Here is a 24155-nt window from a genome sequence, read left to right on the forward strand (position 1 = left end):
TACATGGGCTGGGGGAGAGAGACAAGGCCGCGACAGGAGCTGCGCCAGAGGGGGCGGAGCGGGCTTTGGAAAGCGCAGGGTGTTTTCCTGCGCGCGGGAAGAAAGGCGGGAAGGGAAACGAAGGAATGCATATGGATTGGGAGACTCCCACGCGGGGAGGTCAATGGGACAGCAGGGGAAGCCGGGGTCAGCAGGCGTCAGCTGACTTACGGGAGTGACATGGGGGGAGCAAAAAAGCGAGACAGGGGTCTAGCGGGGGGGGGGGGGGGGAAGGGTTGCTGCTGCACTGGCCGAAAGGGAATGGGACACAGAAGAGGTGGTCGGGATGGGGATCCCCCCTCTGGGGGACTGGAGGGTGAGGGAGGCGTGGACACGGGACTGGCCCAGAAAAGGAGATGGCTAGTCGGCGGGGCGTGGGGGGGGTGAGAGCCCCTCCAATCCGGCTGAAAATGTGGAATGTGAGGGGCCTGAATGGGCCGGTGAAGAGGGCTCGAGTGTTCGCGCACTTAAAGGGACTGAAGGCGGACGTGGCCATGCTCCAAGAGACACACCTGAAGGTGGCGGACCAGGTCAGGCTAAGAAAGGGATGGGTAGGACAGGTATTCCACTCGGGACTGGACGCGAAGAATAGAGGGGTGGCAATATTGGTGGGAAAGTGGGTGTCATTTGAGGCCAAGACTATTGTAGCGGACAATGGAGGGCGATATGTAATGGTGAGCGGTAGGCTGCAAGGGATGTGGGTGGTGTTGGTAAACGTATACGCCCCGAACGGGGATGATGCAGGATTCATGGAGCGCATGTTAGGGCGCATTCCGGTCCTGGAGATAGGAGGCCTGATAATGGGAGGGGACTTCAATACAGTGTTGGATCCAGCACTAGACCGCTCCAAATCAAGGACTGGAAAGACGAGATACTTAGGGGGTTTATGGATCAGATGGGGGGAGTGGACCCATGGTGGTTTGCAAGGCCGCAGGCCAGGGAATTTTCTTTCTTCTCCCATGTACACAACGCCTACTCCCGGATAGATTTCTTTGTTCTGGGTAGGGCGCTCATCCCGAGGGTGGAGGGGACGGAGTATTCGGCTATAGCCGTTTCGGACCATGCCCCACACTGGGTGGAACTGGAGCTGGGAGAGGAGAGGGACCAACGCCCGTTGTGGCAGCTGGATGTGGGACTGCTGGCGGACGAGGTGGTGTGTGGGAAGGTGAGGGGGTGTATCGAAAGGTAGTTGGAGGCCAACGACAACGGGGAGGTGGAGGTGGTATGGGAGGCGGTGATCAGGGGAGAGCTAATTTCCATTAGGGCTCATGGGGAGAAGACAGAGGGTATGGAAAGGGAGAGGATAGTGGGGGAGATTTTGAGAGTGGACAGGAGATACGCAGAGGCCCCGGAGGAAAGATTACTTGGGGAAAGACGACGGCTCCAGACGGAGTTTGACCTGTTGACCACAGGGAAGGCGGAGGCACAGTGGAGGAAAGCGCAGGGGGCGACCTACGAGTATGGGGAAAAGGCTAGTCGGATGCTGGCACACCAGCTCCGTAAGAGGATGGCAGCGAGGGAAATAGTGGGTGTCAAAGATGGAAGGGAAGCACCGGTTCGGAGTGCGCCGAAAATAAACGAGGTATTCAAGGCCTTTTATGAAGAGCTGTACAGATCCCAGCCCCCACCTGGGGAAGAGGGGATGAGACGATTCCTAGATCAGCTGAGATTCCCGAGGGTGGAGGAGCAAGAGATGGCTGGTTTGGGGGCACCAATTGGGTTGGAGGAGCTGAGCAAGGGTTTGGGGAGCATGCAGGCGGGGAAGGCCCCGGGACCGGACGGATTCCCGGTGGAGTTCTACAGGAAGTACGCAGACCTGTTGGCCCCGCTACTGGTGAGGACCTTTAATGAGGCAAGAGAGGAGGGGACCCTGCCCCCGACAATGTCGGAAGCGACAATTTCTTTGATCCTAAAGCGGGACAAGGACCCACTGCAATGTGGATCGTACAGGCCGATCTCGCTCCTCAATGTGGATGCAAAGTTGCTGGCAAAAGTGCTGGCCACGAGGATCGAGGACTGTGTCCCGGGGGTAATCCACGAGGACCAGACGGGATTTGTAAAGGGCAGGCAACTAAACACCGATGTGCGGCGGCTCTTAAACGTGATAATGATGCCATCGGAGGAGGGAGAGGCGGAGATAGTGGCAGCTATGGACGCGGAGAAAGCCTTTGACCGAGTAGAGTGGGAGTACCTCTGGGAGGTGCTGCGCAGGTTTGGGTTCGGGGTAGGGTTTATCAATTGGGTTAAGCTCCTTTACAGAGCCCCGATGGCAAGTGTAGTGACGAACCGGCGGAGGTCGGAGTACTTTCGACTGTACCGAGGGACGAGGCAGGGGTGCCCCCTGTCCCCCCTGTTGTTCGCATTGGCGATCGAACTATTGGCCATGTCATTGAGGGAGTCTAATAAATGGAAGGGGGTGAAGAGCATCGGGTGTCGCTATATGCGGATGACCTGTTGCTGTACGTGGCGGATCCCATGGAGGGGATGGTGGAGGTCATGCAGACTCTAAGGGAGCTTGGGGAGTTTTCGGGCTATAAGCTCAATGTAGGGAAGAGTGAGCTCTTTGTATTACAGGCGGGGGACCAAGAAAGAGGGATAGGGGACCTACCACTGAGGAGGGCGGAGGGGAGCTTTCGGTATCTGGGGATCCAGATAGCCAGGAGTTGGGGGACCCTACATAAACTGAATCTGACGAGGTTGGTGGAGCAAATGGAGGAGGATTTCAAAAGATGGGACATGTTACCGCTCTCGCTGGCGGGTAGAGTGCAGTCGGTCAAAATGGTGGTCCTTCCGAGGTTTCTGTTTGTGTTTCAGTGCCTTCCCATCGTGATCACTAAGACCTTTTTTAAGAGAGTAGGCAGGAGTATTGTGGGGTTTGTGTGGGCGAATAAGACCCCGAGAGTAAGGAGAGGGTTCCTGGAACGCAGTAGGGACCGAGGAGGGTTTGCGCTGCCAAACCTGGGGAGCTACTACTGGGCAGCAAATGTGGCGATGATCCGCAAGTGGGTTATGGAGGGAGAGGGGGCGGCATGGAAGAGGATGGAGATGGCGTCCTGTAAAGGAACGAGCCTGGGGGCGTTGGTGACGGCACCGCTGCCGCTCTCGCCGACAAAGTATACCACGAGCCCGGTGGTGGCCGCAACGCTAAGGATCTGGGGCCAGTGGAGACGGCACCGGGGTGCAATGGGAGCATCGATGTGGTCCCCGATCAGGGGTAACCACCTGTTTGTCCCGGGAAAGATGGACGGGGGGTTCCAGAGCTGGCATCGGGCGGGGATTGGAAGAATGGGGGACCTGTTCATCGACGGGACGTTTGCGAGCCTAGGGGCACTGGAGGAGAAGTTCAAGTTACCCCCGGGAAATGTCTTTAGATATATGCAGGTGAGGGCTTTTGTGAGGCGACAGGTGAGGGAATTCCCGTTGCTCCCGGCACAAGAAGTTCAAGATAGGGTGATCTCTGGTGTATGGGTCGGGGAGGGCAAGGTGTCGGAAATACACCAGGAGTTGAAAGAAGAGGGGGAAGCGCTGGTAGAAGAGTTGAAGGGTAAATGGGAGGAGGAGCTGGGGGAGGAGATCAAGGAAGGTCTGTGGGCTGATGCCCTAGGTAGGGTTAATTCCTCCTCCTCGTGTGCCAGGCTCAGCCTGATACAATTTAAGGTGGTCCACAGAGCGCACTTGACGGGGGCGAGGTTGAGTAGGTTCTTTGGGGTGGAGGACAGATGTGGAAGGTGCTCAGGGAGCCCGGCGAACCATGTCCATATGTTTTGGTCATGCCCGGCACTGGAGGGGTTCTGGAGAGGAGTGGCGGGAGCAATATCTCAGGTGGTGAAAGTCCGGGTCAAGCCAAGCTGGGGGCTAGCAATATTTGGAGTAGTGGACGAACCGGGAGTGCAGGAGGCGAAAGAGGCCGGCATTCTGGCCTTTGCGTCCCTCGTAGCCCGGCGAAGGATCTTGCTAATGTGGAAGGAGGCGAAACCCCCCAGCCTGGAGGCCTGGATAAATGATATGGCTGGGTTCATAAAGTTGGAGAGGATTAAGTTCGCCTTGAGAGGGTCTGCGCAGGGGTTTTACAGGCGATGGCAACCGTTCCTAGACTATTTCGCGGAGCGTTAGAGGAAGGTCGGTCAGCAGCAGCAGCAACCTTGGGGGGGGGGGGGGGGGGGGGGAAGAGAGGGGGGACTGCCTGGGAGGGTGGATGAGCGGGGGGGGCGGGGGGAAGAGAGGGGGGACTGCCTGGGAGGGTGGATGAGCAAGAGATACCATGAAGGGTTGGGGAAACTGGCACGTACGGGTGAGGACCAGTGTACAAAGCTGTGTAAATATATCATTTTGCCATGTATATATCTTGCTTGTTTTTTTTGTTACGGGGGGGGGGGGTTATTGTTTGTAAGGGAGAAATGGTTGCTGGCTATGAACAGGCCATGGAACAATGACCTCCCATTGTTATGGGCCAGGGCTTAGAAACCCCAAAGTATATTGTGAAGTCCACCTGACCTATAACCTTTATATTGAATTTGGCTAGGATGAGCACAAGAGCCTTCCCTTCAGGTGTGATTCACCAGTTTTCCTAGACACTTTAATCAAATCAAAAAGACACAAACCTTAAAAGGACACTCCCATGACACCATCATAGGGTCAGAAGTGGGGATGTTTGCGGATGACTGCACAAAGTTCAGCACCATTAACAACTCCTCAGATAATGAAGCAGTCCATGTCCAAATGCAGCAAGACATGGACAATATCCAGGCTTGAGCTGACAAGTGGCAAGTTACATTCGTGTCACACAAGTGCCAGGCAATGACCATCTCCTCCTACAAGAGAGGATCTTACCACCGCCCCATGACATTCAATGGCATTACCATTGCTGAATCCCCTACAATCAACATTCTGGTGGTTACCATTAATCAGAAACTGAACCAGCCATATTAATACTGTGGCTACCAGGGCAGGTCAAAGGCTAGGAATCCTACGGCGATTAATTTACCTCCTGACTCCCCAAAGCCTGCCCACTATCTACAAGGCACAAGTCAGGAATGTAATGGAATACTCTCCACTTGCCTGGATGAGTGCAACTCCAACAACACTCCAGAAGCTCGACACCATCCAGGACAAAGCAGCCCGCTTGATTGCTTCCCCTTCCACAAACACTCAAACCCTCCAACATCGATGAACAGTGGCAGCCATGTATACCATCTACAAGTTGCATTGTAGTAACTCACCAAGGTTCCTTTGACAGCACCTTCCAAACCCACAACCTCTACCATCTAGAAGGACAAGAGCACCAGATACCTGGGAACCGTACTACCTGGAGGTTCTAATCTAAGTCACTCACCACCCTGACTTGGAAATATATTGCTGTTCCTTTACTGTCGCTGCGCCAACATCCTGGAACTTCCTCCCTAATCGCACAGAAGGTGTACCTCCACCTGAAGGACTGCAGCGGTTCAAGAAGGCAGCTCACCACCACTTTCTGAAGGGCAACTAGGGATAGGCAATAAATGTTGGCCTAACCAGCGACACCCACATCCCGTAAATGAATTTTTAAAAAGTTGGTCTTCTGGAAGCCCTCTTCCGACTCTCAGATAGCAAATTTTATCTTCTCCAGTTGGGGGAATTCCAACAGGTTGGATAGCCATTCTGCAGCTCTGGGTGGTGCTGCCAATTGCCAGCCGAGCAGCATACTTCGGCAAACGATTAGGGAAACAAAGGCTAGGCCGTTGGCCCCCCTCCCCATAAAGAGTTCTGGCTGCTCTGAGACCCCGAAGACCGCCACTTTTGGGCATGGCTCCACCCTCACCCCTACAACCTTGGACATTGCCTCAAAGAAGTTTTTCAGAACCCTACAAATCTGTGGCAGGCCCAGAACATGTGGCTGTGGTTGGCTGGGCTGCCCTGGCATCGTTTGCATTTGCCCTCCACCTCTGGGAAGAACCTGCTCATTTGGGTTCTGGTTAGGTGTGCTCTGTGCACCACCTTTGGCTGCATTAGACTCAGCCCTGTGCATGTGGAGGTTGAGTTCGCCATGTGTAGTGCTTCGATCCAGTGTCCCCCTCCCTACTTCAATGCCTAGTTCTTCATCCCATTTTCCCCTTGTCTCGTCCAATGGGGAACGTACCACCTCCAGCTGTCGTCTATACAGCTCCCCTTCCATTGGTTGCCCGGGTCCAACAATTCCTCAACTAGCAAATGTCCTGGTATCTGGGGGGTATGCTGTCGTTTTCCTACGCAGGAAGATTTTGATCTGTATAGTCTCATTTAGTTTCCTTTGGGTAATTGGAACCTCTCTGAGTTCCTCGAGGGTTGCTATCCTGTCATCTATGTACATGTTGCTAACTGTCAGTGTCCCTTCGTCCTTTTGAAGGTGGCGTCCATTGTTGCGTGCGTGAACCTGTGGTTGTTACAGATAGGAGTCATGGTGGACATTTTGGTTAGGCTGAATCTCATCTGATACCACATTCGGAGCGTAGTCCCGATTAGTTTGTCTACTGTGTTGAAGAAGGCCTTGGGGATGTAGATCGGGAGGGACTTGAAGAGAAACGTGGGCAGTACGTTCATTTTGATCGTCCGCACTTTTCCCGCTAGCGAGAGTGGGAGTGTGCCCCATCTCTGCAGGTGCCTTTGGACTTCCTCCAATAGATTTGTTAGTTCCATTTGTGGATCCATGTCCAATTGTGGGCTATTTGGATCCCCTGGTAGTGGAATTTGGTTTGGGTTTGTTTGAACGGTAGTCCCTCCAGCTCTGTCCCTCTCCCTTGCAAGTTCACTGGGAAGATTTCATTCTTGCTCAGTTTGAGTTTGTAGCCCGAGACGGCTCCAAACTCCTTTGGGGGCTTCATGATCCCTTTTTTAAAAAAAAATCTTTATTGTCACAAGTAGGCATACATTAACACTGAAATGAAGTTACTGTGAAAAGCCCCTAGTCGCCACATTCCGGCGCCTGTTCGGGTACACGGGGAGAATTCAGAATGTCCAAATTACCTAACAGCACGTCTTTCAGGACTTGTGGGAGGAACCGGAGCACCGGAGGAAACCCACGCAGACACAGGGAGAATGTGCAGACTCCGCACAGACAGCGACCCAAGCCGGGAATCGAACCTAAGACCCTGGAGCTGTGAAGGCACAGTGCTACCCACTGTGCTACCGTGCTGCCCACTGGGAGCCTGGGAGGTTGAGATGAGGAGGAGCAGGTTATCCGTATAGAGTAAAACTCTATGCTCTCTGTCCCCCCTCTGGAAGCTCTCCAGCCTTTTGCCCTTCTGAGGGCAATCTCTAGTGGCTCAATTACTAGAGCGAACGCAGTGGGGATAGCGGGCATCCCTGCCTCGTACTTCTGTGCAGCTGGAAGTATTTAGAGCTGGTGGTGTTTGTCTGTACGCTTGCCATGGGAGCACTGTACAGTATTTCACCCAAGAGGTGAACCATGGCCCAAGTCCAAACCACTCCAGTCCAACTATGAGGTACTTCCACTCGGCTCTGTTGAAAGCCTTTTCTGCGTCCAGGGAGATGATCATATCTAGTGTTCTCTCCCTGGATGGGGTTATTACCATGGTCAGCAAGCGCCTGATGCCTGCCCTTGACAAAGCCCATCTGGTCCTCTACAACCATCTCTGGTAAGCAGCTCTCCAGCCGCTTAGCCAGGGTTTTTTGCCAGGATTTTCAAATCTACATTTAGCAGCGGGATGGGCCTGTAGGACCTGCACTTAGTCGTGTCTTTGTCCTTTTTTGGTATCACTTGTGCTAGTGTTGGTGGCAGGCCCTTACCAGTATGTTTGAAAACTACTATAAAACAATAATAATTTCTCCCTTTATCTCTGCCTTCAGCGCCTCCCAAAATGTGGAGGATGAGACCCCTCCATTCTGGTTGTTGGTAATGTACCCATCTATGGCCTGTGATATCCTTTTGCAGAATGCCTTATTGTTTTTATTTTTAAAAATAAATTGAGAGAACCCAATTCATTTTTTCCAATTAAGGGGCAATTTAGCATGTCCAATCCACCTAGCCTGCACATCTTTTAGGTTGTAGGGGCGAAATCCACGCAAACACGGGGAGAATGTGCAAACTCCACACAGACAGTGACCCAGAGCCAGGATCGACCCTGGGACCTCAGCGCCGTGAGACAGCAGGGCTAACCCACTGTGCCACCATGCTGCCCCATATTGGCCAGGAGGGCTGTGTCTAGCCTCCGTGGGGGATGTTGGGCCCGGCCAGTCTCCAACCTCATATCCATGCAGTGTGAAGCTTGGTCAGAGATTACGATTATGGAATACTCTGCTACTACTAATCCTGGAAGCACCGCTTTTCCCACTACAAAGAAATCGATTCTGGTGTAGACTCTGTGTACCTGGGAGAAGAAGGAGAACTCCCCTCTACCCTGGGTGTGTGAACCTCCATGGATCCACTGCCCCCATCTGTTCCATGAAAACTCTCCGTTCCTTTGCCAATTTTGATTTTTTTTTCCCCCCCCCGATTTAGGGTTTGATCTGTTTGTCCTGTGCATAGTTAAAGTCCCCTCCCATGATGAGTTAGTGTGTGTTTATGTTGGGGATTTCCAACGTGGTCTTTTTCATGAATTCTGCATCGTCCCATTTGGAAGTGTACATATTAACAAGGACTGCCGATGCCCCTTCCAGGTCACAGCTGACCATCATGTACTGTGCCCATTGGTCCGTAACCGTCCTCGTCGCTTTGAATGCATTCCTCTTATTGACCAAGATGCACGACTGGTACGTGGGTCCCACTCAGTTCTTTCTTTTCCGCAGTCAGTCATCCCTGTACACACACGACTGCGTGGCAAAACTTGGTCCCAACTCCATCTACAAATTTGCTGACGATACGACCATAGTGGGCCGGATCTCGAATAACGACGAGTCAGAATACAGGCTGGAGATAAAGAACCTAGTGGAGTGGTGTAGCGACAACAATCTCTCCCTCAATGCCAGCAAAACTAAAGAGCTGGTCATTGACTTCAGGAAGCAAAGTACTGTATACACCCCTGTCAGCATCAACTGGGCCGAGGTGGAGATGGTTAGCAGTTTCAAATTCGTAGGGGTGCACATCTCCAAAAATCTGTCCTGGTCCACCCACGTCGACGCTATCACCAAGAAAGCACAACAGCGCCTATACTTCCTCAGGAAACTAAGGAAATTCGGCATGTCCACATTAACCCTTACCAACTTTTACAGATGCACCATAGAAAGTATCCTATCGGGCTGCATCACAGCCTGGTATGGCCACTGCTCGACCCAGGACCGCATGAATCTTCAGAGAGTCGTGAACACTCCCCAGTCCATCACATGAACCTGCCTCCCATCCATTGACTCCATCTACACCTCCTGCTGCCTGGGGAAAGCGGGCAGCATAATCAAAGATCCCTCCCACCCGGCTTACTCACTCTTCCAACTTCTTCCTCGGGCAGGAGATACAGTAGTTTGAGAACATGCACGAACAGACTCAAAAACAGCTTCTTCCCCACTGTCACCAGACTCCTAAATGACCCTCTTATGGACTGACCTCATTAACACTACACCCTGTGTGCTTCATCCGATGCCAGTGCTTATGTAGTTACATTGTATATGTTGTGTTGCCCTATTATGTATTTTCTTTTCTTCCCTTTTCTTCCCATGTATTTAATGATCTGTTGAGCTGCTCGCAGAAAAATACTTTTCACTGTACCTCTGTACACGTGACAATAAACAAATCCAATCCAATCCAATCCTCCCTCAGGTGGGTCTCTTGGAGGAAGACTATGTCGGCTGTCATATTTTTCAGGTGGGCGAAGACTCTGGATCTTTTCACTGGGCCATTAACATACATAGAATATACAGTGCAGAAGGAGCCCATTCGGCCCATCGAGACTGCGCCGACTCTTGGAAAGAGCACCCTACCCAAGGTCAACACCTCCACCCTATCCCTGTAACCCAGTCACCCCACCTAACACTAAGGGCAATTTTGGACACTAAGGGCAATTTATCATGGCCAATCCACCTAACCTGCACATCTTTGGTAACTGTGGGAGGAAACCGGAGCACCCGGAGGAAACCCACGCACACACGGGGAGGATATGCAGACTCCGCACAGACAGTGACCCAAGCCGGAATCGAACCTGGGACCCTGGAGCTGTGAAGCAATTGTGCTATCCACAATGCTACCATGCTGCCCCTGAGTCCTCTGACTTTCCAGGTGACTATTCTGATGAAGGGCTTTCTGTCCCCCACCCCCCCGATCCCTGCGGGATCATCCATACTTACATTGTGGAATCTCCCCTGCACTCCTGGGTTTCCCTTTGTTAGGGGGCCATTCAAAATAGCCGTGGTCACTGTAATCACCATGACGCCAGGTCCCTGCAGTGTATGTACCTGGGAGAAGAAGGAGAATTCCCCTCGGCCCTGGGTGTGTGAACCTTTGTGTGAACAAAGGGTCTCCCTTTGTCCACGGGCCATCCAAAATGGCCGCCATCTTTGTGTGCACCATGTGGGTGTGCCCTGCATTCCAGTGTTTCCGTTTGTTTGGGGACGCTCCAAAGTGGCTGTTTGCAGTGCCTTTGTGTTCCTTGCTATCTGTCATAGCCAGCCTACCGCCCTTACCCCTGATGCACTATCAATTACGACGAGATGAGAGTAGAGTGTAATCGAGATTTTATTACACAGAGATGTGTAGCCTCCCGCAGCTGCTGCCAAAATGGCTGCAGCTCGGAGAGCCCACACCTTTATACTCCGCCTACTGGGTGGAGCCAGCAGGCAGGGATCTACCCCCGTACCTGTAGTACAGGGGCCTTACCGTAATACCCCTCGTATGCGGTATATACATTAAAACAGTGGTGATGCCTCCTTTCGATGGAGGAGTGCCCGATTTCGGAGGCATGGAGGGTGCGGGAAAAGAATGCCACGGGAATGCCTGCCTGGTTGAGGGTGGCGGCAAGAGTGACGTCTGATGCATCGCTCTCAACTTGGAAGGAGAGCGTCTCGTCGACAGCGTGCATCACGGCCGTGGCGATATCGGCCTTGATACGGTTGAAGGCCTGGTGAGCCTCGGCCGTCGGGGTAAACGGTGGATTGAATGAGTGGGTGGGCCTTGTCCGCATAGTTAGGGACCCACTGGGCGTAGTACGAGAAGAAGCCCAGGCACCGTTTGAGGGCTTTGGGGCAGTGGGGAAGGGGGAGTTTCATAAGGGGGCGCATGCGATCAGGGTCGGGCCATAGCACTCCGTTCTGGACCACATAGCCGAGGCTGGCTAATCGGTTTGTGCTGAACACGCACCTCTCCTTGTTGTAGGTTAGGTTGAGGAGTTTAGCGGTGTGGAGGAATTTGGAAAGGTTAGCGTCGTGGTCCTGCTGGTCGTGGCCGCAGATGGTGACGATATCCAGGTACGGGAAGGTGGCCCGCAGTCCGTACCGGTCAACCATTCGGTCCATCTCCTGTTGGAAGACCGAGACCCCGTTAGTGACGCCAAAGGGAACCCTAAGGAAGTGATAAAGGCGGCTGTCCGCTTCAAACGCGGTGTACGGACAGTCCACGTTGCGAATGGGGAGCTGGTGGTAAGCAGATTTTAGGTCCACTGTCGAGAAGACCCGGTACTGTGCAATCTGATTGACCATATCAGATATGCGTGGGAGGGGGTAAGCGTCGAGCTGCGTGTGCCGAGTGATGGTCTGACTGTAGTCAACAATAATCCTGTTTTTCTCCCCAGTTTTCACAACTACCACTTGGGCTCTCCAGGGGCTGTTGCTGGCCTCGATAATACCTTCCCGTAGCAGCCGCTGGACCTCAGACCTGATGAAGGTCCTGTCCTGGGAGCTATACCGTCTGCTCCTGGTGGCGACAGGTTTGCAATCCGGGGTGAGGTTTGCAAACGGAGAAGGCGAGTCGACCTTAAGGGTCGTGAGACCGCAGACGGTAAGGGGTGGTAGGGGCCCGCCAAATTTCAGGGTTGGACTCTGGAGGTTGCACTGGAAGTCCAGGCCGAGTAGCAAGGCAGCGCAGAGGTCGGAGAGGACGTAGAGCCGGAAGCCGCTGAACTCTACGCCTTGGATGGTGAGGGCGGAGGCCAGGGAGATTTTCTGGTTAATGGGGTGTACTGTGAGGGAACAGCGCCTTACCATATCGGGGTGGATGAAACTCTCAGTGCTCCCGGAGTCCAGAAGGCAGGATATCTTGTGCCCGTCGACCTTCACTGTCGTCGACGCAGTCGCGAGGTTGTGCGGTCGGGACTCGTCGATCGTGATGGAGGCGAGACACGGCTGGTCGTCGGCGGTTGCAGGCGATGAGCGGCCCAATGAGGTGGCCGATGAGCAGGGGTCCTGAGGCAGGGAAGATGGCGGCGCCCACGGCCACACGTATCCTGAGGCAGGCAAGATGGCGGCGCCCATGGGCTGCACGTATTGTGAGGCGAGCAAGATGGCGGCGCCCACGGGCCGCATGTGGTCTGAGGCAAGGAACATGGCGGCGCCCACGGGTCGCACGTGGGGGGTGCAGGGACAACAGTGGCGATCGAGCGGGCCTGGCACACAGCAGCAAAATGTCCTTCCCGCAGGCCTTGCAGAGTGCGCTCCGCGCCGGGCAGCGCTGCCGGGGCATTTTGTCTGTCCGCAGAAGTAGCACTTGGGTCCCTGGGGTTGGCTGGGGGAGACCGCTGATGTGGTCCACGATGGGGTGTTCGCTGGGGGGCACGATGCCCAGGAGGGGTGGGCCATGCGGTCGGGGGCATACGCCTGTACATTGCGTGAGGCGACTGAGCGAGATCGCTAGTTTCTTGGTCGCCGCAAGGTCGAGGGTAGCCCCTCCTAAGAGGCGCTGCCGGATGTAGGCCGACCCTATGCCCGTAACGAACTTGTCTTTAACTAGCAGGTCAGAATGTTCAACGGCCGAAACGGCCTGGCAATCGCAGTCTCTCACCAGGGTGTGCAGGGCACGCCAGAAATCTTCCAAAGACTCACCGGGGAGTTGATGCTGCGTGGACAGGAGGTGCCTGGCGTAGATTTTGTTGGTCTGCTGAGTGTAGTTCTCCTTCAGTAGCACCAAGGCCTCAGCGTAGGTCGGTGCATCCTGGATGAGGGGAAAGATATCGGAGCTCAGCCGCGTGTAAAGGATCTGGAGCTTCTGTGCCTCTGAGGGTGGTTCTGTCGCAGATCCGATGTATGCTTCAAAGCAAGCTAGCCAATGTGCGAAGGCCGACTTGGCGTTGTCTGCTTGAGGGTGCAGCTGCAGGCGATCAGGCTTGATGTGGAGATCCATCATTGCAAAATCTCTGTGTAATAAATCGATGCACTGTCAATTACGACGAGACGAGAGTAGAGTGTAATCGAGGCTTTATTACGCAGAGATCTGTAGCCTCCCGGAGAGCCCACACATTTATACTCCGCCTACTGGGCGGAGACAGCAGGCAGGGATCTACCCCCGTACCTGTGGTACAGGGGCCTTACCGTAATTCCCCTCATATGCAGTATATACAATACAACAGTGGTGACTAACACAACCCCCTCCGCCCGGTCCCTCTACTATCCTCCTGGCTCTGCACCCACCCCCTGTAGTGTTCCCATGCATGTACCCACTCACTCAGCCTGTCCAAATCATGCTGAAGCATCTCTGCATCCTCCTCACAGTTCACCCTCCCAGCCAACTTTGTATCATCTGCAAATTTGGAGGTAATACATTTGGTTCCCTCGTCCAAATCATTAATATATAATGTGAACAGTTGGGTACCCCTTTACCCCTGCCAATCAGAAAAAGACCCATTTATTCAAGTTTTTGCTTCCTGTCTGCTTACCAGCTTTCTATACATCTCAAGGCACTACCTCTAATCCCATGTGCTTTAACTTTGCATATTAATCTGTATGTGAGACCTTGTCTAAAACCTTCTGGAAGTCTAAGTCAACCACATCCCCCAGTTTTCCCTGGTCAACTCTACTAGTTACATATTCAAAGAATTCTAGTAGATTTGTCAAGCATGATTTTCCTTTTGTAAAACCATGCGGACTTTGTCTGATTACACCACTGCTTTCCAAATGCTGTGCCATGAAATCCTTCATAATGGGCTCCCAAAAACATCCCTATTACCGATGTTAGGCTCACTGGTATATAGTTCCGTGCTTTCTCTCTACCTCCTCTTTTGAATAGTGGGATTACATTCGATACCCTCCAATCTGTAGGAACCATTCCACAGTCCAAAGAATTTTGGAAAATGACCACCAATGGATCTACTATTTCTCAGGCCACTTCCTTAAGTACTCTGGGATGAAGATTATCAGGCCCTGGAGATTTGTCTGCCTTCAATCCCATTAATATCCCCAATTTATTTAATAATACTAATTTTCTTCAGCTCCTGACTAAAACTTGGTCTTCTCAGAACTTCTGGTACGTTTTTTTTTTTGAAAAATATTTTATTGAGGCATTTATATATTTACACAACAAACATAATCACAAAACAAAACAAGCCAACAGGACTGCAAATAACCAACTCAACAAAATACAGGACCTTGGTCTCAGAATCAACTACCTTACTATTCACCTTGATAAAGAATTCTACCATATTATGGTCACTCCGCCCCAAGGGTTCTCTCCCAACTAGATTGCCAACTAATCTTTTCTCATTGCACAACACCCAATCCAAGATGACCTGTTCCCTTGTTGGTTCCTCAACATACTGGTCCAGATAACCATCCCATTTCCACTCTAGAAATTCCTCCTCTATTGCACTGTGACTAATTTGATTAACGTCACCCATAATCACAGATGTTCCTTTATCACATGCATCTCTGATTTCCTGTTGAATGCTATTCCCAACATTACCACTGTAAACTGGTGATCTGTATACCATCCCACAAATGTTTTTTGCCCCTTGATGTTTCTCAACTCGACCCAGACAGATTCCACATCATCTGTACTAATATCTTTCCTCAATATTGTATCAATATCTTCTTTAACCAACAATGCAACTCTGCCACCTTTTCTTCCTAAAAACTAAATAGCCCTCAATGTTTAGTTCCCATCCTTGGTCACTTTTGAGTCATGTCTCTATAATCCCAACTATATCATCCCTTTACGTCTATCTGCGCAACTAATTCATCCATTGTATTTTGAATGCTCCACGTGTTCAGGTACCTGAAGGCTAGTCCTTGTAACGTACCTGTCCCATCCCTACTATTTTTTACAGTGTCATTTTCTGTTACAGTCCTTGATTTCTCTGTCTTTTTCTCTTGTTCTTGATTCCCTCTGCTCTGAATCCTTGCATAGGTTCCCATCCCCCTGCCATATTAGTTTAAACCCTCGCCAACCGCTCTAGCAATTACCCCCCGCCCAGGGACATCAATCCTGGTCCTGCCCAGGTGTAACTCATCCAGTTTGTACAGGTCCCATCTGCCCTAGAACCAGTCTCAATGCCCCAGGAATCTGAAACCCTGCCCTTCACACCATCTCTTCAGCCATGTATTCATCTGATACATCCTACTATTTCCACTCTGACTAGCACGTGGCACTGGTAGTAATCCTGAGATCGCTACTTTTGAGGTCCGGCTTCTCCACTTTCTTCCTATCTCCCTCTATTCTGCTTTTAGGACCTCCCTTTTTTTACCTATGTCGTTGGACCGGTGTGTACCACGATCACTGGCTGTTCAGCCTCTCCCTCCAGAATGTCCTGTAACCGCTCTGATAGATCCTTGACCCTAGCACCAGGGAGGCGACATACCATACTGGAGTCTTATTTGCGGCCACAGTGTTATAACCTGCCTACTTACCATTGGCTGGGGACTAATGACAATCCCACAATCCTGTGGGAGTATGAGCTTCCCCAATGAGGGTGGTGGAGAAACCATTAGTAAACTCCAAGTATAAATAAAGCTGGCCAGTTTGGAAACAGCAGGAAGGAGTGTGCAGCAAGGGAAGTTGCTGCTGCTGTTTTATATATATATATTATATATTTATAGTAAATAAATGTTATTACTTTGTATCCTTAAAACTCGTGCTGGATTCTTCGTGGCCCTCACAAAACTGGCGACGAAGGTTAAAGTGAATAGCTGTCTACACTGCTGAAGCCACCTCCCTGGATTTTTGTTGGATACAGGTTGGAAGTTGTTTTCTATAATACCATGCCTCTGTACGGACGTTTGGATGTTTTTGATGCTGCGCTGGAAAGCTGGAACCAGTACACACAACGGATGCGTTACTATTTCCGGGCAAACAATAGCACCGAAAACGAGCGCCAGGTGGTCATATTGCTCACCGCCTGCGGCCCGCATACGTTTGGGGTGATTAGGAGCCTTGCGTACCCAGCTGCGCCGGACACCAAAACGTTTGATGAACTTGTGAATATAGTGGGGCAACATTTTAACCCAACCCCTTCCACGATAGTCCAGTGTTACCGGTTTAATACCGCTGAGAGGACCCCTGGAGAATCCCTTGCCGATTTTCTATCCAGGCTACGCAGGATTGCGGAGTACTGTGACTATGGTGAGACCTTGTCAGAAATGTTACGCGACCGTTTGGTTTGCGGTATTAACAATGCAGCCACCCTGAGAAAGTTGTTAACTGAGCCAACATTGACTTTTCAACAGGCCATTCAAATAGTATTGTCCCGAGAGAGCGCAGAACGAGGAGTGCAGGAGCTACAGGGAATGGAAGTGCATGCCTTGGGGCGCAACCCCTTCTGTCCGAAAACGTCCCCCCGCACTCCTGCAGTACCTTGGGCGAGGCAACATCCGGACCGAAGCCAGTGGTCGTCGGACATTCCTCCCCAAAGGGAGCCTTCTCCAGAACCAATGGATGAGGAGCCATGTCCGTGTCACACTTGTAGGCGCCGACCCCGTCACGGACGGCGGTCCTGGGGGCGCCAGAGGCGCGTCGTTCCGACCGAAACTGGGACCAGCCCAGGGGCCGTACCTTCCATGTGGATGAACCTGCGGCGACTACTCCTGAGGACGTGGAGACGGAGGACGACTGCCTGCAGCTGCATTGTGTGGCAGCTCCCCGTGTGGCCCCCATTAAGGTGACAATACGGGTCAATGGCCACCCGCTTGAGATGGATTTGGACACTGGCGCAGCGGTCTCCGTGATCGCCCAGAGGACATTCGACCGCATCAAGCAGGGTATACAGACCCTTACATTAACCGACTCACAGGCCAGGTTGGCCACCTACACGGGGGAACCACTGGACATTGCAGGAACTACAATGACCCCTGTTGTTTATGGACGCCAGGAGGGGCGTTTCCCACTTATCGTGGTGCGCGGCCATGGGCCCAGCCTGTTCCGTCGGGACTGGTTGCGCCATTTGCGGTTGCAATGCCAGCACATCCTCCAAACCGTTTCTGAAGGGTTGACTGAGGTGCTAGGACGATACCCAGATGTATTCCAGCCTGGTTTGGGGAAAATAAAAGGGGCCGTAGCCCGTATCCAAGTCGAACCAGGAGCCACACCGCGCTATTTCCGGGCGCGCCCGGTGCCTTACGCCTTGCTCGAGAAGGTAGAAGGGGAGCTCACTCGTTTGGAGAGTTTGGGTATTATCAGGCCCGTCTGTTTTGCTGACTGGGCAGCACCAATAGTACCTGTAATGAAGCCAGATGCCACAGTTCGCTTGTGTGGCAACTATAAACTTACAGTGAATACGGCTTCCCGACTCGACCGATATCCAATGCCTCGCATAGAGGATCTCTACGTGAAGCTTGCAGGTGGACTCTCATTCACAAAATTATATATGAGTCACGCCTACCTGCAGTTGGAGCTGGACCCTGCCTCCTGACCGTATGTAACGATTAATACACACCGGGGCCTGTATGAATATACACGGTTGCCTTTTGGAGTATCCTCTGCCTGCGCAATTTTTCAACGTGTTATGGAGGGCATTTTGAGAGGTTTACCACGTGTTGCTGTCTACTTAGATGACGTTTTGATTACAGGGACGTCGGAGCAGGAACATTTGGAAAATCTGGAGGCTGTCCTTAGACGCCTTTCGGAGGAGGGAGTCCGTTTACGTCGCACAAAGTGCGTATTTCAGGCAAAGGAAGTAGTCTACCTCGGTTATCGGGTGGACCGCGAATGTTTGCACCCCGTCGCAGAGAAGGTGCGTGCAATTCAACAGGCCCCCGCCCAGACTGACACTTCGCATCTTCGTTCTTTTCTCGGTCTCGTAAACTATTACGGGAAGTTCCTCCCCAATCTGGCAACTACGCTGGCCCCTTTGCACCTTCTGCTAAAGAAAAATCACACCTGGGTTTGGGGTCAGCCGCAAGAAACCGCTTTCCGGCAGGTAAAGAAACAATTGTTGTTGTTTGGGTTACTAACCCACTATGATCCTGGAAAGCCTTTGCTCGTCACATGCATCCCCGTATGGTATTGGGGCCGTCCTGTCCCACAAGATGGAGAACGGGGCCGAGCGACCGATAGCTTTCGCCTCCCGCACATTGACTGCAGCGGAGAAAAAGTACGCGCTGATCGAGAAGGAGGGCCTGTCAGTGGTTTTTGCGGTGAAAGGCTTCCACCAGTACGTGCATGGCTGCCATTTCACTATCGTGACTGATCTTAAGCCTCTGCTGGGACTTTTCAGAGAGGATAAGCCAATACCGCCCATTGCTTCCGCATGGATCCAGCGCTGGGCTTTGTTGCTTGCTGCATACGAGTATTCTCTAGAGCACAAACCAGGTACGCAGATAGCAAATGCCGATGCACTGAGCCGATTGCCTTTATCGACCGGCCCGACCGGCCCCACGTCGACCCCCACGACCGGTGAGGTGGTTGCAACCCTAAATTTTATGGACACCTTGCCTGTCACGGCATCACAGATCCGTGAGTGGACCCAGACGGAGCCAGTCCTGTCAAAGGTTCGGCACATAGTCCTGTATGGTGGGCAGCATAGACAGCTCCCAGGCGAGTTGCGGGCATTTTCCTCCAAGCTGTCAGAATTCAGCGTGGAAGACGGCATCCTCTTGTGGGGGACGCGTGTGATTGTCCCGGAAAAAGGCCAGGAGCTGATACTAAGAGACTTGTACAATGGGCACCCAGGTGTGACCAAAATGAAAGTTATGTCTGGTGGCCAGGAGCATCAGAAGCTTCCGCCGGCCGCGCCCCTACATCACTGGGAATGGCCAGGGCGGCCTTGGGCACGCTTGCATGCAGATTTCGCAGGCCCTTTTCAAGGATCCATGTTCCTTCTATTAATTGACGCCCAGTCTAAATGGCTAGAGGTGCATAAGATGCAGGGGACAACGTCCTGCGCAACAATTGAAAAGATGCGTTTGTCGTTTAGTACGCATGGCCTCCCCGAGGTGCTGGTCACGAATAACGGCACTCCATTCACGAGTGAGGAGTTTGCGAGGTTCACGAAGATGAACGGCATACGCCATATCCGCACTGCCCCTTACCACCCGGCTTCAAATGGGTTGGCAGAGCGTGCAGTGCAGACATTCAAAAGAGGCCTAAAGAAGCAGTCTTCTGGGTCAATGGACACGAGACTGGCTCGCTTTTTGTTTACATATAGGACCATCCCCCATGCGGTGACTGGGGTAGCTCTTACAGACCTCCTAATGGGCCGAAGACTTCGCACCCGCCTTAGCATGGCTTTCCCGGACATTGGCGCAAAAGAACGCCGCACACAAGAACGGCAGGGACAGGGGTTTTCTCGGCATCGGCCGATTCGGCAGTTTGCGCCCGGTGACCCAGTGTTCGTTCAGAATTTTGCTGGTGGTGCCCAGTGGGTTCCTGGTGTAATCTTTCGCCAAACGGGCGCTATATCTTACCAGGTGCAAGCCCAGGGTCGTCTCCAGCGCAAACATGTAGACCACGTTCGGTCCAGAAGACTATCCCCTCAAAAGATTCCCCGCCCCTGGAGCTCATTTCTACAGCCGCAGAGACCAGAGAACAAGGGAAGGTAGTCCTCACAATCTTCCACTGGTGCCTCACTCGAAGCCTGCGCAGGTCGTTACAGAACCGAATGCAGATAGAGACGCTGACATGATGGAGGCAGCAGACTCTGACTCAGAGATGGAGACACAGGTTGCATCTGAGGGGGAATCCTCGGGTCCACAGGCCGTGGATGTACAACCGTTGCGCCGTTCATCACGGAAACGCCGGTCTCCATCTCGTTACACGCCGCCTGATCCAGCACCGCGTGCAAATGGTGTCCGGCCTGCTGCAAAACGAGTCCGACGCCCTCCTTCGCCAGGGTCTTCAGTGGATTCCTTGGACTTTGGGGGGGAGGGATGTTATAACCTGCCTACTTACCATTGGCTGGGGACTAATGACAATCCCACAATCCTGTGGGAGTATGAGCTTCCCCAATGAGGGGGGGGGCAGAGAAACCATTAGTAAACTCCAAGTATAAATAAAGCTGGCCAGTTTGGAAACAGCAGGAAGGAGTGTGCAGCAAGGGAAGTTGCTGCTGCTGTTATATATATATATATATATATATATGTTATAGTAAATAAATGTTATTATTTTGTATCCTTAAAACTCATGCTGGATTCTTCGTGGCCCTCACAAAACACAGAAACACGTATCTGTACCTCTTACAATCGAATCCCCTATAACTATTGCATTCCCACACTTTTTACTCCCCCCTCTGCAGAAGACATGAATTTGGCTGTTGTTGCTTTTCCCTGAGAGATCATTCCCCTGAACAGTATCCAAAATAGTTTATCTGTTTTGCAGGGGAATGGCCACAGGAGATTCTTACACTGTCTGGCTAGCTCTCTTTCACAGTAATTTCATTGTCGTGTTAATGTCAGCCTACTTGTGACACTAATAAAGATTATTATTATTGCTCTGCCTTGTGATCACCTATTCCCTTTCTGACTCTGGATTCTGAGCCTTCAGTGTGACCACCTCTCTATATTTGCTATCCACGACACTCTCCGCCTCACGGATGTCACAGTGTCCCCAGCCGCCGCTCCAGCTCCGAAACGTGGGATTCCAGGAGCTGTAGCTGGAGACACTTCCTGCACACATGCTGCCCATGGGCACTGGAAATGTTCCGGCCTCCCACATTCAGCAAGGAACAAACCAAGGCTTTGAGTTCTCCTGCCATGACTTACCAGTTTAGACTAAAGTTTTGAAAGATGCTTGATATTAGATTAAATCCAATTATCTTTGTGGCCCTTCTTTGCTGGTCCTCATTACTACCAATTATAGCATTCACAGACTATAAACCACTAAATTTATTTTCAAACTATAATTGATAAAAGTTGTAAAGACTTACTGATCTTGTCCACTACTTACCAACCTGCTCTATCCCTTGTAGCCTTACTGCAGGCAGAGCAAGACCACTCTCTGAAGATTTAAAAGTTACAAAGCAAGGAGAAAAAGCAAAGAGCACCTCTTCCCACTCTGCACCAAATCCCTACTCTGTTTCACATTCCCAAGCTTAAAGCTCACTCTGCCTGTGGCTCACTCCGATGTGGCTTCTCTCCCACCGCTCGTGCACAAAGCTCAGTGTGAGTGCGCTTTGAAGCTCTTAAACTACTAGCAAGACTGTGATTTTGGATATCCCGAAGTACTGGGGTTGAAGCATGGACCTTCAGAAAAGTGGACATACAAAGACTAGAAAATTGTGAAATGTGGTTCTAGAGAAGGTAGGAGTGGGTGAGTTGGAGAGAACATGAGCAATGAAGAAGTCAAGATGGTGAAGGAGGAAAGATTGTCAATGAGTATAATCAAGAAAAGGCAACAAGGTTGGATTTGTCATTTTCTAAGGCATTAATGAGGATGTCCAGAGACATGAAAAACAGAATAAGCTGGATCTTTGTACTAGGTCAAGAAACAGTTAGTTTAAGTTAAAGCACTGCTATGGAAAGTGGCATTATCAGAACAAATGGAACAGCGACAGCGAAATTGGAAGAATGGAATAGAGTGCGTATAAAGAAATAGGGTAGGAGGTAGGTAGGCAGCTGAGAGTCAGTGGGCTTACAGTGGATTTTGCTCGATAACCTATCGCAAAAAATTCATGCCAGGCAAGTTAAATAAGGGAAGGAAAAAGTCAGAGAAGGACCATGTGAAGACAGGGGAAAGATTGGTCATTGGAAGTAGAGTTGAAAAATGTTTGTACCTGACCTAAGAGCCGGGAATGACACATAACGTCGTCAACACGGTGAAGTAACAGACCTGAGTAGAAGTGCAACAAAAAATGTTGCACTTAACTCAAAAAAGTCAGGCATAACTAGGACTAGGGCGCAGAACCTGATATCATATCAAACTCAAAACTTCATTGAGGTGGGATGTAAACGGTTGAAACTAGAGCCTCTGCTGAGAACTGATTATTCTGGGTCAGAGAGCAGAAGGTCAAAGGGATAGAGGAAGCATTCCCTTTGACTTGCTTTTATTTCACTTTTCCAGCATCCAAAGTATCTTACTTTTGTTCAGTGATATTAAGCAGTTTGCTAACAAGAGCTGGCCAACAAATATTCACATTATAATCAGGAAATTTCCATTCATTTTTAAAAATAAATTTAGAGTACCCAATAATTTGTTTCCAATTAAGGGGCAAGTTAGTGTGGCCAATCCACCTACCCTGCACATCTTTGGGCTGTGGGGGTGAGACCTACGCAGACACGGGGAGAATGTGCAAACTCCACATGGATAGTGACCCGGAGCTGGGATCAAACCCGGGTCCTTGGCGCTGTGAGGCAGTGGTGCTAAACACCACGACCGTGCCGCCCTGGAAATTTCGAGTCATATGAGCACATGACGAGGGTGAGTGGGTAATTGGTTTGTTGACATTTCCAGAAGAGGAAAATGTATAATTTCTCAATTTCCTCGGTTATTGGCATAGCAGAAAAGGAAAAAGAACCAGTTTCAAGGGGCCAAAAGGACTGCACGAAGTAGTTCTTGGCCTAGAGCTGAAAGCTAACATTTGGTTAATGGAGCTTGGAAAATGAAGCTGTCATAACCGTTACCGTTTAAGATGCTGACTGATCAGAGTTTTTAAACTTACTTCATTACAGTCAAACTCACATGTTAAGAGGGATGTATCTGATTTTTGTTTGGGAAAAACTAGTAGAAATACAGTGTTGGGGGGTATAAGGCATCAATTATTTTGTGAATGGCTACTTTGTTTTTCTTATACTTTTATTTTTGATCTTGTAGGGTTTGGAGGGTTTACATTCGTTGGAAAAATTAAACTTGTATTATAATAATGTGCCATCTTCAAAGGAGATTTCCAGCTTGTGTCATTTAATCAACTTGAAAGAACTTGACTTGCGACTGAATCCAGTTACTAGGAATGAGGAGAACTACAGACTGTATGTAATACACCTACTACCAAATTTGAAGAAGTTGGGTAAGCAATAGTTATTCAACATCACATTGCTTAATAAGTAGACAAAAGAGACATAAACTTCTGAAATACTGCCATCCCTAATAACACTAGTTGCACTATGGTTTGGGGCAAACCTGTGAGGATTGATGTGCAGCAGACAGATTTGAGTCTAATTGACCTGGTTGAATTTTTTGAGGATGTTTCTAATCTGTTACAAAGGGGGTGTCTACTGATGTTATTTATATAGACATGGAAAATACATTCAGTAAGGGTCCACAAAGAAGTCCTAGCAAAAAAATGAGAGTGTATGAAATTTTCGTTAGCCTTTTGACATAGGTAGGGAATTGGTTTGGAGGTAGGAGATGGAATTGGTATAATGGTATGTGCTGCAACTTAGTGGAATGTGATTAGTTGTGTCCTACAGGGGCCTATGTTTGGGCATCGGTGTTTCAGTATATCTATCAGTACTTTAAATAAAGGACATATCCAAATTTACTAATGACACTACATTAGATCGCACAATGAGAGCAGAAAATACAAAGAGACATTGATGGATTAAGTGAATGTGAAAAGTTGTGGCAGATGGAATTCAATGTGAGTATCTGTGAGGTCATCCAATTTTGGAAATATGAGAAGTTAACAACTGGAGGAGCAGAGAGATTTAGGAGACAGGTACAAAAAAAAGTTAATATCAGATCAGCATCGGTAGCTTTGGAAGTTCACTGGTATCAAATGCCTCCCTCCTGTGTGTTTTTGCTGGAAAAGACAAATGGAATGTTGGCCTTTATCTTGAGTGGGCTGCGTGAGATGCTACAGCTCTATAAAACTCTGGCTGGCCATAGTTACCTAACAAGCTGGATCGGTAAACTTTAGAAAACTGTAGAC

General features: G+C 50.7%; 1 protein-coding gene across 3 annotated transcripts in view; it reads left to right on the top strand.

Moving 5' to 3' along the window:
- The window catches only part of LOC140430713 (centrosomal protein of 72 kDa-like), a 130081-nt gene that overhangs the window by 14659 nt on the left and 91267 nt on the right, over positions 1-24155 (top strand). For 2 of the 3 annotated variants that reach the window (XM_072518374.1, XM_072518376.1), the window contains exon 3: positions 23099-23291. The exons of the other annotated variant lie outside the window; for it this stretch is intronic. In XM_072518374.1, coding sequence (XP_072374475.1) covers positions 23099-23291 — 193 coding nt within the window. The remainder of the gene's footprint in view (positions 1-23098; positions 23292-24155) is intronic. 3 annotated transcript variants of the gene reach the window in all.

This window comes from Scyliorhinus torazame, chromosome 10 (genome assembly GCF_047496885.1).
Source record: "Scyliorhinus torazame isolate Kashiwa2021f chromosome 10, sScyTor2.1, whole genome shotgun sequence".
Lineage (NCBI taxonomy): Eukaryota > Metazoa > Chordata > Chondrichthyes > Carcharhiniformes > Scyliorhinidae > Scyliorhinus > Scyliorhinus torazame.